Source organism: Rhipicephalus microplus, chromosome 1, assembly GCF_043290135.1.
Source record: "Rhipicephalus microplus isolate Deutch F79 chromosome 1, USDA_Rmic, whole genome shotgun sequence".
In the NCBI taxonomy this organism is placed as follows: domain Eukaryota; kingdom Metazoa; phylum Arthropoda; class Arachnida; order Ixodida; family Ixodidae; genus Rhipicephalus; species Rhipicephalus microplus.
Window position 1 is genome coordinate 42,829,193 of NC_134700.1, and position 19,605 is coordinate 42,848,797.

Below are 19,605 nucleotides of genomic sequence, written 5' to 3' on the forward strand. Positions count from 1 at the left end.
TCGTTGACGGGATCTGCCTATCTACTCGTCGTCCCAGCAGCCCTTCGCACCAAAGTACTGAAAGCATGCCACAACGACGTTACCTCTGGTCACTTGGGTTACACAAGAACGTTGGCCAGGGCACAGCAAAGGTATTACTAGCCAAGACTAACCACAGCCGTGAAGCACCACGTTCGTACCTGTCTCGACTGCCAGCGACGCAAGTCACCGCCAACTAAACCAGCTGGCCTCCTGCAACCCCGTACAGGTCCCAATGACTCCATTCTACCAGATCGGCATGGACATTTTGGGCCCACTCTCCACTTCTACTGCATGCAACCGATGGGTTATCGTCACGACGGATTATTTGACCCGTTATGCCGAGGCAAAGGCTATCCAGAGCGGTACAGCAGCGGAGGTGGCAAGATTTTTTATCGAAAATATTGTACTGAGGCATGGTGCACCAACCGTCGTAATCACAGACAGAGGAACCGCATTTCCAGCAGTTCTTTTGGACCATGTTTTGATGCTGAGAGGAACAACGCATCGTAAGACCACCGCATACCACCCGCAAACGAACGGGCTGACAGAGCGTCTAAACAAAACCATTGAAGACATGCTTTATATGTACGTAGACGTCAAACACAAAAATTGGGATACAATCTTGCCTTACATAACGTTTGCATACAACACGGCCAAGCAAGAAACGACCCGCATGACACCTTTCAGCCTCGTTCACGGACGAGAAGTACGAACCATGTTAGATGCAATGTTACCACACGAAGGCGACGACATCGTCCCGGACGCCGACACGTTTACGGAACGCGCAGAAGAAGCTAGGCAACTTGCACGTTTACGGATCAGCCAGCAGCAAGACTACGATGCAGGCCGCTACAATGCTCACCGCAGAACAGTCGTCTACCAAACTGGCGACAAAGTATGGGTTTGGACGCCCGTACGAAAACGAGGACTTTCCGAAAAACTCTTAAGAAGACACTTTGGACCGTACCTAGTTGTGCGACGACTGAGCGATGTCACTTACGAAGTTGTTCCCGACTGTTCGTATAGTACAAGGCGTCGCCAGCACCATCCTGAACTCGTTCACGTAGTCCGCATGAAACCTTACGTCAGCGAGTGATTGCGTGATACTTTACTTTAGAAAAATAAACTGCATTACAGACTGCGCATCGGGGCGATGCTCTTTGAGAGAGAAGCAACTGACGTGTGTCTACATGTGGACGATTAGTGGGCCTCTAGCTTCTCTCGAGGCCGAAGAAGACGATCTTGCGGCTAAGCTGTTGAGCACACGCTGTGTATATATATATATATATATATATATATATATATATATATATATATATATATATATATATATATATATATATATATCATGAAGTCTTGGTTTGGAAGACCTTTATTAGGCCCGAAGAAGCGGCAGCCGACAGCTGAGATGAACGAACCAAGATGATGATGCTACGTGACAACGATGAGGATGCATGAGCCACAGATGATTATGATGATAATGTACAGATGAAGAGGATTGGTATACTAAATGCCCACACTAATCCCCCCCCCCCCCCGTGAAAGCGGCCAGCCTGGCCGCGGCAAGTCAAGGGGACAAAGAACGTCGCATGAAGGGCTTCATACGGGAGACATGGACGACCTCAGTAGTTCGATAACGGCGATCTGCTGGGGCTACAAGTGGCGTCACGCGATAATTTACTAGTGAAGTTTCTTCAAGAACTGTGTACGGCCCGATAAACCGTGGCTGGAATTAGTCGCACAAACCAGGTGTGCGAATAGGCGTCAAAAGGAGCACTTCGTCTCCAGGTTGAAAGGATACAGCACGATGCGATTCATCATAAACCAGCTTTCTGTCTTGCTGTCGGGCTTCAGTGTTTATACGAGCACGTTGGCGGCTCTCTGCGAGCCGTAAAACGTATTCCTCTGGAGAGGATGGAGATGAATCCACATGGCAGGTAAAGAAAGAGACGTCGAGGAGAGAAGTAGGGGAGCGTCCATAAACTAGGTAAAATGGGGAGTAGCCGGTTGTCCGCTGAATAGCCGTATTGTAGGCGAAAGTTACGAATGGTAGGACTACATCCCAGTTCTTTTGGTCTGGTTGAATGTAGGCGGCGATCATGTCAGCAAGAGTGCGGTGGAATCGCTCAGTGAGGCCGTTAGTTTGGGGATGATAACTAGAGGCAGTCTTGTGAGCGTGCTGTTGGATCCCCCGTCATCCTCTCGACCACTCTACCCCACACCTCCACCACGTATGAAGTCTTGGTTTGGAAGACCTTTATTAGGCCCGAAGAAGCGGCAGCCGACAGCTGAGATGAACGAACCAAGATGATGATGCTACGTGACAACGATGAGGATGCATGAGCCACAGATGATAATTATGATAATGTACAGATGAAGACAATTGGTATACTAAATGTCCACAATATATATATATATATTGTTACGGGGGTTTATTGAGGTACACAGCGACCGGGAAGATAGCAGCAGCAGCAGCAAGCAAAGCGTAGCCAGGGAGCGAACAGCCGAGCGAGCCAGGTGATGGCAATGTGCTTCAGCATGTGTCCATCTTCTTCCTCAGAATAACCCCCGGTATCGAGAGGTAGCCATCCCGGCGACCTAGAGATAGGTCAGAGGGTCATAATACGGCTTGAGATGGTTAATGTGGACTGTTTCTCGCCCCCCCCCCCCCCGACGATGAAGGTTGGAAGATGGCATAACGGGTTGAACCACATAAATAACAGGAGAGGTCTGCGCAACCACGCGGTAGGTTCCGTGACACTTCGGAAGAAGCTTAGGCGAAAGGCCGGGAGCAGCAACTGGCGGGACCCAAAGGCACACGAGAGAGTTGACGCTGAAAGGGTCAGGAGGGATGTCGGAGTCATGACGCTGTTTTTGGCGACACTGTTGGTCGTAGGTGAAAGAACGGGCCAGTTGTCGGCATTTCTCGGCGTGGTGAGCCACCGCAGACACAGGCTGGTAGTCGTCAACGTCTGGATGATATGGTAGAATTGTATCAATGGTGCTAGAGGGTTCACGGCCGTAGAGCAAGAAGAATGGTGTGAATCTGGTGGTAGCTTGAGAGGCGGTGTTGTAGGCGAACGTGACAAATGGAAGAACAAGATCCCAATTGCAGTGGTCTGACGCAACGTACATTGACAGTATGTCACCCAGAGTTCGGTTAAACCATTCCGTTAATCCGTTTGTCTGTGGATGATATGCGGTAGTGGTGCGGTGAATAATTCTGCATTCGGATAGGAGTGATTGCAACACGTCTGAGAGAAATACACGGCCACGATCACTGAGCAGTTCCCGAGGGGCGCCATGGCGGAGAACAAAGCTCCGTAGAACTATAGTGTACTAGAATATGGGGTAGTGTGTTCACGAGCAGCCATGGCTGCCGCAGTTTGTATCGACAGCCACGAGATGGCGCCACCTTAGCATTGCCTGTGGCGAGACCGCACGCTGCAGAGCAGGTGGTGCAAGGTCAGTGCAGGTCGGTTGGTGCAGGAGCAGCGCGCTCCGCGAGATTAGTTTTCTTTTATTTCTTTGATTTTGTGAACACCGTTATTATTTTTTCTCTCCTTATAAATAACTTGCGTTGCGACTACTGTAGATGTGGGACACGGGCAACGTTGCAGTGATGTTGACCACGTGAACGGGGTAGGCGGCTGTTTTGAAGAAGTTCGGGGCACCCAGTTAGTTGCTAAACAGCTAGAGCCGAACACGAAGGGGACTTAGTGCGAGTCTACTAACAAAATCGAGCACGTGTGTGTAGGTGGCAGCTTCCAACAGTTGTTGAGGTAGGAGAGTTAGCGGAGGCGGCTGGATAGCGGGATTAGGGTGGAGCTTAGGGCTGTCGGGCGCTTGGTTCGATGGTCGGGCGGGCGATGGCTAAGGAGGCTAGAAAAACCACGGGCGAGAGTGAGCTGGTGCAGTGCGAAGAATGCAAGTGCTGGTGCTACTTGAACGAGACAGAATTCTCGAGTTTGGCTGACGTGCAGAAGGCGAGCTTCATGTGCAGGCTGTGCGAGGCATTGAAGGCGGCCGTGCAGTGCGTGGAGGCTAGCTTCGAGGAGCTTCAGGGGGAGCTTAGGGCGGAACGGGAGCAGAAGATATAACTCTAACATCCTAACAACTCTAACAGAATCTCTAACACACTATTTCTGCAGGACAGACGCTTATAAGTTCTCATATTTTCCACGCACGGTCTCAGATTGGAACGAAACACCTCGGGCATCCTCATAAAATATATTTCTCCTTCGCTCTAAACAGCATTATCCTGAAAACTCAGGATTTTGATCTTTTATTACAGCGTTTTTCTTTTCGTTTTCTTTTTCATCTTGTATGTGCTGTACTTATTGTATACTTATGTATTCATTACTTTCTTGGCTTGAACGGTGAAAATAATTGTTTCTATTGTTTTGTATTTAATATGTATGTATGTTTTACTTTAATCGCACAACATATGAAGTATGAATTTGTGGTGTTTTTTTTCTCTTTTGCCCGGTACATTCATTATTATGAAATAATTTGCTATGTCGCTCTTTGTGTTCACTATGAGTGTATGAAACACTCAACCCAAACAATCTTTATGCCACTTATTGTTTCAACTATGTCTCCTTGTAACTGCCTACCTGCTTGGACCTAAGGGTCTGTAGTATGTAATAAATAAAAAACTTCAAAAACAGCTCGCAGCGTCACGTGAGCGGGAGGAGGGTACCGCCAGCCTACTAGAGCAAATCAAGGGTCACCTTCGAAAAGAACGGGAGGGGTGGACTGAGCTCGAGCAGCGGGTAAAGGAGCTAATGGCGCTTTACCCCGGCCCCGAGGGGTGTGAGACGGAAGGCATGGGTAGCGGAGAAGGTGACAGGCGGGAAGAAACAGGTGAGAAGGGAGGTCAGGGCGCCGCAGTGTCTGGCCACAACACGGAGGCCCCGAGAACATACAGCTCGGTGGCGCGGCAGTCTTCGAGCAGGGCAGGAACACAGGACAGGCGGCAGAGAGAAAAACAGGTGAACCAAACAGGGGCGTCATCACAAACAGGAAGCCAGCGATTGGAGCGAAGAAGGGTCCTGGTGGTGGGGGACTCTAAGGTCGCCAGGATTAGGGATGGCGTCTTCGAGACAGTGAAGGATGATGGGAGAGTGAGGGTGGAGGCCCAGTCAGGGAAGGGCATGGTGGATGCACTGGCCAAAGCTCAGGAGGTTGTAGAGAACAGCATGGAGGGCGAAAATTTCGTTATTATTCACGCTGGGCTCAATGATGTGTTGAAGGGCAAGGATGAGAACCTTCAAAGACAGTTAAAGGATGGGATGCGTAAGCTCCGAGAAGCCTCTGGGAGTGTGCATGTGACCATATGCACAGTCGCAGAGGTCTGGGGGTAGTCTCGTGGTATTGAAAGGAGGGAAGTGGAGGCTAACTGTGTGATCAAGGGTATGAGCCGGCAACTCAAATACGGCGTAATGGAGCTGAACCAAGACGTGTACGAGCCCGGAGCTCGCCCCTTTGCACAGGATGGCATTCACTACAGTGGTGCGACGGGCAGGAGGGTTGGTAATAGGATAGGTCGTCAAGCCACAGCTTTTATAGAGGGGCCCAGAGCTCTGAGGCCAACAGTGTAGCAGAAGACGGTTCTAAAGGTGCACAAATATTTGAGCCACACGGAGTCCATGGGAGAAGAAATAAACGTAAGCACAAGGGCCGAGCTAATTCAGACGTAGGCTATATTAACATGCTGGGTGGCACAAATAGGTTAAAGTGGGAAGAGATAGAAGAGCAGTTGAGGCAGGAGGAGCTGATGGTATGTGGGGTTGTGGAGACACATCTTCGGTACATTGAGCAACCACCTTGCAATCCGAACTACGTAAGGCAATATTGCAATAGAACAGAAAGCAGAAAAAAGGGGGTGGAATTGTTGCATTCATACATAAAAGTATGGGTTGGCAAAGAGTCAAGCAGGGATACATGGAACATCTATGGTTAGGAAGGAAAGTCTGACACCCCTTGCTTTGGTGTACTTGTGGACGGGAGCAAAGACCACAGAGGAAAACCAGGCAATGGTGGAGTGTATATCAGAGGATATTGAGGAATTAGGAGGAGAGTGCGAGACAATGATACAAGGAGATATGAATGCGCACATAGAAGATTTAGATGGTTATACTGACCCAACAGGCAAATTGATCATGGCTATGTGTGAAAGGCATGATTTAATCATTTGCAACCGTACTGAGAAGTGTGAAGGGCAAATAACATAGGAGGTAGGAAGGCTGCAGTCAACGATAGATTATGCACTGATGTCACATAGGATGCATGATAGGCTCAGGTGAATGCGCATAGATGAATGTGGCTCCAGAAGTCTGGGTAGTGATCACAAACGTATCAAGCTAAGTTTTGGAAGAGCAGGGAAAGTGGGAAGGAGACAAGATGAGCTACTACAGGAAAAATTTTATTTAGAAAAGCAAATGGAAATAGCTACTAAGCAAATTGAGAAAGTAATCACTGAGGATAATGAAGCAGTGTGGACATACACGAATCTAATTAAACTTTTTGAGCTAGAGCTTGCTAAGGCACGTGACAAGTCACCCCGGAAAAGAAGACACAAACCCAAGAGTTGGTGTGATGAGGAAGTTAAGAGGGCCATAGCAAAACGTCAGGAAGCTTCTAGCGAACACACACATGCTAAGCAACGGGGTGAACCGTCAGATGATGTTGAAAGAAAATGGGACATCTTTTTAAGCTGTAAAGGGAAGCAGCCCTTCTGATAAATGAAAAGATGGGAAGAAAGGAGGCTCAGTGGTTGGCAGAAGTACATAAAACAAATAAAAAGGCAGCTGCGAAATTTTGGGACCATCTAAGCTCCCTAAGAAATAAGGCAAGCCTAGAACAGAGGTTTATAACTACAGCTCAAGGTGTTATGCTAGATGGGGGCGATGCTATTGACTATATAAGAACAAGGGTGTCAGAAAAATTTCAACAAAGGAGAACTTTATGCACCACAATAGAAAAGGATAAATCAAGTGGCGCGATGGCTCCGTTTTCACAAGAGTGGGAAAGGGCTGAGAAAAGGGTTCCTAGTAGTACATCAACAGGCCCAGATGGCATTCCAATTATGCTGATAAAGACATTAGGACCGAAGTCTAAGCAGGCTTTGAGAGAGGCAGTGAGCAAAATAATAATCGATGAAGAAGTTCCCAATGGATGGAAAATTAGCAGGATGAGCATGATCTATAAAGGAAATGAGGACAAAGCTGGCATAAACAACTACCGTCTTATAGCAGTGACATCAGTGGTCTACAGGCTGGCAATACAGATTATAAAGGAAAGACTGCAGGCATGGATAGAGGATGAGGGGGTGCTGGGGGAACTGCAGAATGGGTTTCGGAAACACAGGCGGTTGGAAGACAATCTGTTCTCACTGATGCAGTGCATCGAAATTGCAGAAAAGGAACTCAGGCCCCTGTGGCTAGCATTTTTGAATATCAAGGAAGCGCACGATAACATGGTTCAAGAGAACTTGTGGGGAATACTGGAAGCACTAGGTGTGTAAGATGGCGTCACTAATCTTTTAAAAAATATCTATAAAAGTAACAAGGTAGTTATAAAATAGGAAAAACAGATATCCAAACCCACAGAGGTAAAACGGGGCCTTAGGCAGGGGTGTCCTCTGTCATCCTTGTTGTTCATGATGTACCCTCAGGGATTAGAGGCCAAATTAGAGGGAAGTGGACTAGGATTCGTCAAACAAGGAAAACTCATTGAACAGGCACTACCAGCATTGATGTACGCAAATGATATAGTGCTAGTGGCCGACAACAAGGAAGATTTTCAGAGATTGGTGGACATCTGCGGTAATGAGGGAGATCGGTTAGATTTCCGATTCAGTAAGGAAAAATCAGCAGTCATGATTTTGAATGATAATGAAGGTAGTGAGCTCAGAAGTTCAGAAGAATGAGATCAGAAGTTCAAGCAAGATTAGAAATTAAGCAACGTGGAATAGTTAGGCTTGCCTTAGGAGCTCACGGGAATACACCAAATCAGGGAGTACAAGGTGATATGAGATGGACATCATTTGAGGGCAGGGAAGCTAGAAGCACGATAAAATTTGAGAAGCGATTGAGAGAAATGTTGGAGGAGCGTTGGGCTAGGAAGGTTTTCAGCTACTTGTACATAAAAAGTGTCGATACACAATGAAGGAAGCGAACCAGAAAATTGACGGGTAAATACTTAGAAAACAGCAGGGGGCCAAACCAAAAAGAACGATCAGTTAAGAAGAAGGTGAAGGAAACGTAGACTGACATGTGGAGAATTGGCATGATTAAGAAGTCCGCACTAGAGATCTATCAAACTTTTAAGCAGGAAAATGCCAAGGAAAGGATCTATGATAATACTCGGGGTAGTTCTCTACTGTTTGAGGCCAGGACGGGGTATTGCGAACCAAGACATATCGGGCCAAATACGAAGGGGTGGGCACGGTATGCAGTGAGTGTGGAGAGGAAACTGCCGAACACTTGATAATGTTCTGTAAAGGGCTTCACCCTATAGTTCAGGATGCTGGCTCAGAGTTTTTCAAAGCACTGGGGTTTAGAGACAGGGAGGGAAAAATAGACTTTAAGCGGGTACAATTAACTAGAAGGTGGTTATCTAATTGGTGGCTAAAGTCAAGGCACGAGTGAAAATTAAACTCTTCGCTTCAAAGTACCAGTCCTATATTTTACTATGTAAATGAGGGAAAAAAAGATAAATCTAGTTGGTGATTCACTAAGTATTACGGCTAGGTGGCGTTAGCCGCCGCCCGATCTAAAGGGGACAGTCACGTCAATCTATCCATCCATCCATTCATCCATGTCACCTCACGCAATTGCCCTTCATGCACTTCTGTGCTTTGATATTAGTAATAGCTAGGGCTTCACGTCCCAAACCACCATAGGATTATGAGAGACGCCGTAGAGGAGTGCTCCGGAAATTCGACCATTTGGGCCACCCAAATCTTAATACACGAGCCTACAGCATTTTCGCCTCCATCTAAATTGCAGTCGCTGAAGCCTCGATTCAATCCCGCGACCTGTGCTTGCATACGTCACGCTTAATAGTCTTGTGTTTAATTGCTGACACGTCCGCGAAAAGCTTTCTGAATGGGTGGGTTCGTACTGCATTAAAAAAAAAAAAACGAAATGTCAAAGCTGCAACGCACGGTGCGAATGCAGGTATTAAAAAACGATGGTGAAGCAGTCATTTCATGCAGGTATTAACACTTACATGAAATGCAGAGTTAATATCTGCAATCATGCAGGTATTAACAAATGACGGCGAAGCAAATGGATGGATTGATGGGAATGTGCCCTATAGATTGGGCAGTGGCTAACGCCACCTAGCTGTAATACTTAGTGAACCAACAATTAGATTTATCTTCTTTCCCCTTTAATAGTAAAATATATAGGACTGGTACTTTACAGTGAAGGGTTTAATTTTTACTCATGCCTTGACTTCAGCCACTATTCAGATAACCTCCTTCTGGTTGATTCTATCCGCTTAAAATCTATATTGCCCTCCCTGTCTCTAAACCCCAGTGCTTTGAAAAACTCTGCGCCATCATCCTGAACTATAGGGTGAAGCCCTTTACAGAACATTATCAAGTGTTCGGCAGTTTCTTCATCCTTTCCCCATGCACTGCATACCGTGTCTGCCCCTTCGTATTTGGCCCGATATGTCTTGGTTCACAATACTTCCGTCCTTGCCTCAAACAGTAGAGAACTACCCTGGGTATTATCATAGATCCTTTCCTTGGCAATTTCCTGCTTCAAAGTTCGATAGATCTCTAGCGTGGACTTCTTAATCATGCCAATTCTCCTCATGTCAGTACCCGTTTCCTCCCCCTGCTGTTTGCTTACCATTTCCCCCTCAATTTTCTGGTTCGCTTCCTCCATTTTGTATCGACATTCTTCATGTACAAGTAGCTGAAAACCTTCCTAGCCCAACGCTTTTCCCCCATTTCTCTCAATCGCTTCTTAAATTTTATCTTGGTGCTAGCTTTCCTGCTCTCAAATGATGTCCATCCCATATCACCTTGTACTCCTTGAATTGGTGTATTCCCGTGAGCTCCTAAAGCAAGCCTACCTACTCCACGTTGCTTAATTTCAAATCTTGCTTGAACTTCTGATCTCATGCACAAGACCGCATTGCCGAACGTAAGACCAAGAATCTCCAGGAATGACTGGTCTGACGGTAATAGCGCAGGGTAATAGCGCAGAGCCTCCAAGCGGCGTCGAGGGGCAGAACCGAGAGAGCAAAGAGAGAGGGCACGGTGGGCGCAGCGGGGCTCACGCGGTCACAAAAGAACGAGTCATGGCTGAAGCGGACGTTCCAAACGAGGCCGGTATGCAGACTTTTGTTGTATATTTCTCTTTCGTAGTTCGTGCCTTAGTACTTTTAGGAACCACAAATGATTGTGTGTCCCTCGGCGCGTTCAGTGTGTTACCATCATCTGGGGCGTCAGAGTAGCGCTATTGTCCATCGTCTATTGTAAGAATGGGTCTGTTGGTGGCGATTCTTGGCGAAACTTGCAGCGCACTACAAAGACATTCAGGTGATGATAGGACTTCCTACAGAATGTTTGTTGAACTGAAAAGAAACGTGTATGTGTTGGTTAGTTGCATGCACGGCTCAGAGCTGTGCCGACAAAGCAAAATAAAATAGCACGGTAACTACCGGTGCGGGAGCAGATTGAATGAACCACTTGAAATGCAATCTGACGCGCGTGGAGCTGTGCCACTGCGTTTTGTTCAGGAATACAAACAGAAGTTAGAGCTGCAGCAAAAGCCATTGTTCTTTTCCCAGCGCCGTCCTTAGTCGACTCCACCGGTTCTGTGTGCTCGTGAAACTGTTGTGCACTGCCCCTTGTGCTCTTCTAACCTTCGGGTTGTCCAAAGGCAAAATGACGGCATCTTGGGGGCGAAACAGCGCGAAAACAACGACCACAGAGAAAGGAACAAACAGGAGTGAACTACCAAACGCTTTCATTTGTGCGACCACGAATAAATACACTTTTTCACATGAGGGGAGGAGATCGAAAGAGCGCGTTGCCCTAAACGCTGCATATGTTTATTGAATTGAGTTTATTTTGCAACAAGGTTGCGAGGAGACCAGGCGAAAAAGCTGCATTGAGCAGCTTGAGGGTAATCTGGCCACCTCATACACTGAGCAGTTACAGCGGTTGAAACAGAAGTATGCCATATACAGAACAAAGCAGTAAGAACAGTAAGCAGACACGGTAAGAAATAATGAACAAAGATGTTGTGTAAACATATGAAAAGCCAAGAAGAAAAATAGCCGTTGTGATGAAAACAGCAAAAAACAACCAAAAAAACCGAGGAACCTACGGCAGTACAAGCAATCATACAAGTATGTCATTTAGCCTTTTTAGTACCAGAGTAGATACATCCAGGCTATTTTCTTTGCGTAATTGATTTAAAATAGTTGGTGGACAAAACTACAGCACTTGTTCACCATATCTAGTTCTGCTTTTGTTGACAATTCAAGGTTCTAAATGATGAAATTTATAAAAATAATTATGTTGTTGTAAGCATGCCAGTTTTGTAAAAGCATTATCATTGTTAATTTTTCTCATTCTACACATGCGACAAAGCCTGTATGTGTACAAGGATTAGATTCAGTTTTTATGGTACTAAGCTTTGTGAACCAAGGAGCAGTGTGCCAAATATATGGCACCCTGGAGACAAGGCAAATGTCTCTTTCTTATACCGTCAGTCGGTGAATGTTTCCGGCTGTAGTTGCACCCAGGCTAGAATTTCATATTAAACAAAAGAAAGAAGCATTGAATTTTATAAAGTATTATAAATAGATCTAGAAAAATAATTACAATGGCAACACATAGCACCTATTGCTCTAGATAATTTACCAAGTGATTCACTTGAAAATCCAATGACAGAGCTTCAGACAAATATACGCAAAGGGATTTGAAAGAGGGTGATATTTCTATTTCAGTATTGGCTTTACTGTGGCTTTGTAGAAATTGTTTATCATGTAGATGAAACATTACATTTGTTTGTACTACATTAATCTTAAGATAGTTACTTGCCACCCACTTGTGTTTACTTGCAAAAGTCTTGTTGGCTCGATTTGGCATTTTAGAACCAAAAGGTCCATTTGTTTTGCCTGCTCTTCGTGAACCGGTACACGGAGGGGCTGCACTTGGCATTCGTTTCATGTGTTCAACATGGGGGCAGCGGCACCGCAGTATTCGTTTCGAAAAAAGTGCAGCTGTCGTGCAAGGCTAGTTCACGAATTCCCTGCACCTGCTCGTGAGGTTGAGCCAGCTGCAGCAGACGACACAGCCGATTGCATTCGTGTCTGTTTTAGTGATGTGCAACAAGTACTACAGTGAACATTTTCCGGAAGACACATGCCAAGCAACATAGCCGGCGCCGTCTTCTACGAACCACAGGCTCTGCAACACTTGAGACGGCCGACGAGTAATAGGGCTTGTACAATGTCTGCACTCTCGTATTCGTTACCATGTCTCGTCGCTGCTGTGCTTGCTGAAACGTCACCTGCACGAAGATAACACCCAGACGGCATCACTGTGAACTAGTTCTGGAAGTGCAGGGTCAATTGGGGGGATCTAAAGTCACCCTGAAGAAATATGCTTGTATGTTTCTTGAGGGTGCACTGTGCACTGTTGCCAGGTTTGGCTATAAATAGCTAAATTGGGCGATACAAAAAAATTTTTGGTATTGACTTGGGCTACTTGGCTGTGTGGCTGTACTTGGGCTACTGAAAATCAGGGACCTGGCTTTATTTGGGCTGTGAGAGTTACTGTCATGATCAGTGGTCCTGAGGTGACTCTCATGGGGCAGAAGCAAATCTCAAAAAGTACCTTGACGTTTGAAAAGGCCATAAGTGTGAAAATTCACGAGAAATTCACATGCTTTGTCGCCTAAGCGAGCGGAAAACTATGCCACGATCTATGACCATTGATCTATGACCATTTTCGAACCAGCGACAGTGGAATGCCTTTCTGCCTCTCGGGAAGCTGCATTTTGTACTAGTATATGTGGCCTCCGAGATTTCAGGCTACAATCGCAGATTGGAGGCAAAGGAGTTGGATGTGTATATGTGTAGACACATGTGGGCCTTCAAAACCTCTTGATGTTGAGCCAGTTTCCTAATGTTGTTTTCAACGAGATTGCAGGCGCAGTGCCGTACAACCTACAGAAGTTCGAGGGGATACGAAGCAAATAATTAGTTACCCACGCGGTCATGAATAATGAGCTCACACGTTTCACCTAACAATAGATTTCGACGTTTGTGCTTTGCGTGACATCTGTGTTGTCTGGAGCAAGTTCACCCAGAAGAATTTAATGCTTCTTCTATTGCATTGTCCACAGTGGTAGGCTACTAGTTATGGTGTTTGACTCCTGAATTAAGGATAAAATCCTGGCCGTGGTAGCTGCATTACCATGAAGGCAAACATGCTGCGGAAGTGTGCATGCTTAGATACATCAATAAAAAGCCCCAGATGGTCGGACTTTCTGGAACTCACCACTGCGGTGTCCCATAATCATTTCGTCATTTTGAGGACTTGGAACCTCAACTATTATTACCGTTTCTGCAGCTAGATTACTCAGTATCGCAACAACATGACATTATACATGCTGTAGTGAAGAAAGAGAGATTGTATACAAGTGTGCTTGAGTAACTTTTTATTTGGTGGCGGCAAACTGAATTGGACTCATGAGCTGAATATTTATTGAGAACGTGGACTGCCGGTATTGATCAATCGATCACAAAATTAAAAAAAAAAAAAAAAAGAGAAAAATATTCTTGGCCCTTTTTGGCTTTATGTGCATAAATCTGCAGAGTTGGAGATAACTTGACCTATACGACATCTCTCATCGGAGGGTCATTTTCCAATGGAGAGACGCAGGTTGCGTAATGTAGTTTTCATTTCGTTATATTTTTGTTTTCAGTAAACATGCGGTACTTGGTTTAGAAAGCAGCGAAACGTTACTTTCGTCGCGTTCCTGAACACAAGGTGTTTGATAGTTGATACACTAACAAACAGGTATTGTAGTAGTTGAATGGGAAAACGTAAGTTCAAGTGAAGCTTCACATAAATATGGGTATAGTATTTGGCTACAAATATTTTTTCCTTTTCCATCTTTTCTTACACTTTGGCTACATTTTCCCGACGCCACCTTGTTTGGCCTGCCAACACTGCTGTGCAGATAGCCAATCGCCATGTCTGGTAATGCTATCGATGATGCGCTGATAGATGCTGACCCCACATGATGCATTTCAAAGGCTTCGTAGATTTCTCATGCTCGGGAGTCTCGACAACCGCGAATGGTGCGGGCCAGCTGGAAACAGGCGCTAGACCGGCACCTAGCACAATGAATCGCCATATTGCTGCCAGTTTTCGTTTCAAAGATGGCTAGTGCGTTTGAGTAGAAGATTAACTTGTGAAATTATGAAAACTTTTCACATTAAAAGAATGGGAGACAAATGTGTTTAAAGGAGCATGAGTTATCTCTTCAACGGGTCGCGCGACTTTATCTACCGGAACATTGCAGGTCGTGCGGTTGTCGTCCCATTTTTAAGAGAACCACCGTCATCTTCAAGCATACTAGCCAACTAACAAGAGAAATCGCTGATCATATCATATAAAGATTAGGGGTAGCAAGTGCATTACTAGTGAACCATCAGTCGCACTGCATGAAAAAGAATTTAGTTATTTAGGCCAATCTTGATTATCCCCATAAGTGTGAGAACGCTACCTCGGTGCACCTCTTTTTCTGCGCATGTCGTGTTGTAAGCTGCCAGTACTTATATACATTTCACCCCTTTTTTACAAGAAACAACAGTTGTGAGCCAGCGCCGTCTTTTCTTTCTCTTTTGCTCCTTTCCTGTCCTGTGTTTTCTGGTGTTGCGCTGTAAATAAGTTTACCATGGATTTTAACCAACTGGCCGAACTCACCGTCTTACTAAGAAGTTTATGTGCTTGGCTCATGTGATATCCGGTGACGTTCTGAATTTTTTTTTATGCACGTGGTGTTGCTTAATACTTTGTTTCACGGTCTCACTTATGCCCACCTCTGCTTTGCCCGGCACTGTTTTCCTGTTCTGGATTTTCAAAACAAATCTTTCAGTTGCAAGACAGCACTGCGGTCTGTGCGCTTTGTGTTCCTCCCGTCTTTGTCTCTAGGGCTGCGTCGATCAGGCAAGCAAAACCGTGTGTCCACTGCGAACAAAACAAAGTACCTCTTAAGTGTGCATCCAGGTACTTTATCTCTGCCTTGGTTAATGCAAGAGAAGGCCCATAGCCACACAGTTATCATCGGCTTCTAAGATGTTGCCAGTTTCTTGCCTTCCGACAGCCTTTTTTTTCTGCGTGATGAGCTGCTGTGTTATTCGATAGTGAGTACATTCTCTCTTGCAGGCTAATTGCTGGTAGAAATGGATATTGATTATAACGAAGTAGTTACGAATCCCCCTCCAACTTCGTTATAACCAGGTGTGCCGAAGTGCACCTAATAGTAAAATTACCTGCTCCAGAACTAAACTGCTTCAAGGTGCTCCTAATCTCAAGAATACTTGCTCCAAAATGCTCCAAAAGTAAAATTTTACTGCTCTAAAGTGCTCCAAAAGTAATATTTTGCTGCTCCAAAGTGTACCAAAACTAAAATTTTACTGCTCCAAATCGGCAGTCCCCAATAGAATCACTGGGCGCTCTATCCACAGCAACACGATCACGCTCGTTGTTGCCTTTAGAAATGCTTTTTATTTATTTATTTATTTATTTATTTATTTCACAATACTGCAGGCCAGCATGGCCCAGGCAGGAGTGGAATTACAGAAAGAAAAGAATACAGAAATCAGTGATAACAACACTGGCAGCGCAAGCAATATATCACAACACTCGTAGCATAACAGTTTAACAGTAATATGACAGCAATATAAAAGTTTATAACGCAGCATAACAGCAATATAACAGTTACAATGATTCAATGTTCAATACAACACAAATATTGCTCAAGGACTTCGTCAAAATCGTCTGCCTCGCAAACGAACTTAGGTAGACTGTTCCAATCCGAGACAGTGCGGGGGAAAAAACTCTGTTTGAATGCCTCTGTTTTGGCAAAAATGTGTTGTAGGGTGTGTTTGTGAGCGTTGCGCGTAGTTCTCGCTGTAGTGGTCTTTAAATATGAAGGTGCAGACATACCAAGTTTTCCGTTAAAAATATTGCGCAAGAATTTAAGTCGACTGATTTTTCTGCGGACAGCCAAGGTGGGGATGTTATTAGCATTCATGAGTTGAGTTGGTGAATCTAGTCTTTTGTACTTATTGAATATAAATCTGATGGCTTTCTTTTGTAGCGCTTCTAAGCTCTGTATGTCTTTTTTCGTGTACGGATCCCATACAACGGACGCATACTCCAATTTAGGTCTGATAATTGCATTATACGCTTGAAGTTTAACATTCACAGTTGCCTTTGCAAGCTTCCTTTTCAAAAAGCACAGCTTCCGAAAAGCTGAAGTGCATATTGACGAAATGTGTGCTCGCCACGTCATATCACTTGAAAGAGTGATCCCTAAATACTTATACTGCGTTACCGATTGAATGGGTGAGCCATGAATATTGTAGGTAAACACACTAGGATTTGTTTTTCGCGTTATATTTATGAGCACTGTTTTATCAACGTTTAATTCCATGTCCCATGCTGCGCACCAGCATTCAATGTTGCGAAGAGCTTGCTGTAATAGGTTATGGTCGTCAGAGCAGGTTATTTCTTTAAACACAACACAATCATCCGCGAAAAGCTTAATAGACACTGTGTCAGGGATTGCTTGCACTAAATCATTTACATATATAAGGAATAATAGTGGCCCCAACACACTTCCCTGTGGCACACCAGAAGTGACATTGAGCATCCCAGATACACTAGATTTAATTTCGACGAACTGTTTTCTATTAGTTAAATAAGATTCAACCCACTTAATAAGATAAAGCGGCAATCCTATGTTACGTAATTTCAGAAGTAATTTACTATGCGGAACCTTATCAAACGCTTTAGAAAAATCGAGTAGAAGTATATCAGTTTGCCCTGATCGATCTAAAACTGCCATAAAATCATGGATAGTTATAACCAATTGCGTTGTTGTGGACAATCCCTTCCGAAATCCATGTTGGCAAGGGGACAAGATGTTATTATCCGCTAAGAAGCACTGAATATTTTGAGCCACTATGTGTTCTAGTAACTTGCAACTTACTGAAGTTAAGGAAACCGGTCTGTAATTAGAAACAATTGATTTATCTCCCTTCTTATGGATGGGCACAACACGCGCAATCTTCCAGTCACCCGGAACTTCACCACTACGCAATGATTTATTAAATACCTCTGTCAAGAAATCAGTTATCTGTGTAGAATAGCGCTTTAAAAATGTATTTGGGATTTGGTCTGGTCCTATACTTTTTTTGGTGCTCAGTTTTCTTAGTAAAATCAAAACACCCTCCCTTGTGACAGTGGGAATGTTCACCTCGTTAACAATAGCTGGCAGAGGTACATAAGCATTGGAAAAAGTGAAGACGCTGTGAAAATATTCATTGAATGCCTGCGATATTAAGAAGCCGTCAGTTTCGTATTTGCCGTCCAGTTTAATTCTATTCACTGTTTCATTGGTTTGAGCCAGAAATCTCCAGAATTTAGCAGGATCTTCTTTAATAAATGAAGGGAGAGTGACTTGATAGTAATGTGTCCTAGCATCATTTACTTTGGTCGCCAAATTTCTTTTCAAAACCTCAAATTTTTCGGGTGCTACGTTTTTACGCTTTCTAAGTCGCTTGATTCTGCGTTTAATGTGGATAATCTCCCGAGATATCCATGGATGTTTACGGTTCTGGCGTACCTTCCGGAAGGGGACAAACTGCTGAATGGAGAACCAGACCGCACTTTTAAATCGCATCCACAATGCATGGACATCATCGTGCGTGCTGTAGCTTAGTACACTGTCTAAGTAATCTGTGATTGCTGTATCATCAGCGCGATCAAAATCTTTGACATCCACTGAATGTGTACTCGAACGCACTACAGAGCATCGATAAGGCCAAGAGAAAAACAACAAACTGTGGTCTGACACTCCTTTTTCAACTGTGATAACACCATTTAAAAAGATATCGCTGACAAAGAATAAGTCCAAGACAGCACTGTTGCGCGTAGGCTCACAGACAATTTGGTCAAGGTTCAGAGCTAACATTGCGTCTAAAACAACATCACTCGATTTATATTGCCCGTAAGCTAAGTTCTTCCATTTGATAGCTGGAAGGTTGAAGTCACCTGTAATCATGATGTGACGTGTACGGTTTAAAAGGAGATGGTCGTAAAGCTGTTCGAGAAAAGAATCTGAGACTTCCGGGGCTTTATAAACAACACAAAGCATAAAGGTTAAACCATTTACAGTGACGTTGAGGAACAGGCTTTCGTGATCGGCAATCTGATTGATCAAACATACATCAATACCAAGTTTACAAATAACCGCAACTCCTCCGCCACGTGTGCCTCGATCACGCCTGTGCATCTGATAGCCGGGAGGAATAATTTCGTCATCTCGTACACCATCATGCAACCAAGTCTCAGTGATAACAACCACATGAGGGTCGTACGTCAAAAGCAATAGTTCTAATTTATCCGCTTTGTTCACAATGCTTCTTGCGTTGAAAGAGAGCATACGAAGGTTCTTAAATGCAGACGGTGAAAGCTACGCTGTTTGTGTAGGATCTTTGCCAGATCGAACAATGACACGCGTGTTCGAAACATCATCCCATGCGTAGAACTGTGAATCAACACGCAATTTATCCTTTACCAGCGCAATCCTCTTGCCTTGCTCTTTCTCGACTTTGGCGCTTTGCCATAGCAGTTTTCGTTTTCTTAGCGTGTCAGCAGAAAAGTCATTTTGCACGGAAATTTGTGTTCCCTTCAGCTTTTTGCAGTTCCGCAGCACTTCCTGTTTTTCCGTATAATTTTGAAAAAACAGAATTACAGGTCGCTTTCCAGCACGTTTTCCCAAACGGTGTATTCTAGCAACAGACAAGCACTTTACGCCGAGCCTATCCTCAAACACCTCTTTTATTACTTTCTGCCGTAGAACATCCTCCGTTTCATTCGCTCGCTCCTCTATGCCAAACACAACAAGGTTCGACATCCGACTCCGGTCTTCCAGATCTGTAAGCTTTTCCTGCTGCAGCATGAGTGTTTGCTGAATTTTTTCAACCGAATTGTTGAGAGTTTCAAAACTGTCCACTTTCCGGGCTATTTCTCTTACATTTGTTTCTAATTTGGTCATTCGGGTCGAGAAAGAGCTAACACTTTTCTCGGCAACTTCCAACCGCTGTTTAAGCTCTGCTAAATCTTCCCTAATAGCCTGCTGGCCCTGTATCAGTGTCTGGAGCATTTCAGTATTGGTAGGACCTGGATTCAATTCCACATCACCACAGAGTAGCAGTTTGCACACATGGTAGCACTCGTACGCCAAAGCAATCAAAGTCCGTGGGCACGGCACGACAACAACACCTCTTTCATCACTACAGTAT

General features: G+C 44.7%; 1 protein-coding gene across 8 annotated transcripts in view; it reads left to right on the forward strand.

Moving 5' to 3' along the window:
• The first annotated feature begins 10,297 nt into the window (after nt 1-10,297).
• LOC119178803 (proteasome adapter and scaffold protein ECM29) overlaps nt 10,298-19,605 on the forward strand; it is an 881,180-nt gene continuing 871,872 nt past the window's right edge. For all 8 annotated transcript variants that reach the window (XR_012895350.1, XM_075895092.1, XM_075895224.1 and 5 more), the window contains exon 1: nt 10,298-10,375. Coding sequence is in view for 7 of the 8 variants with exons in the window: in XM_075895092.1 (XP_075751207.1) it covers nt 10,345-10,375 (31 nt within the window). In the remaining variant the exon portion in view is untranslated. The remainder of the gene's footprint in view (nt 10,376-19,605) is intronic.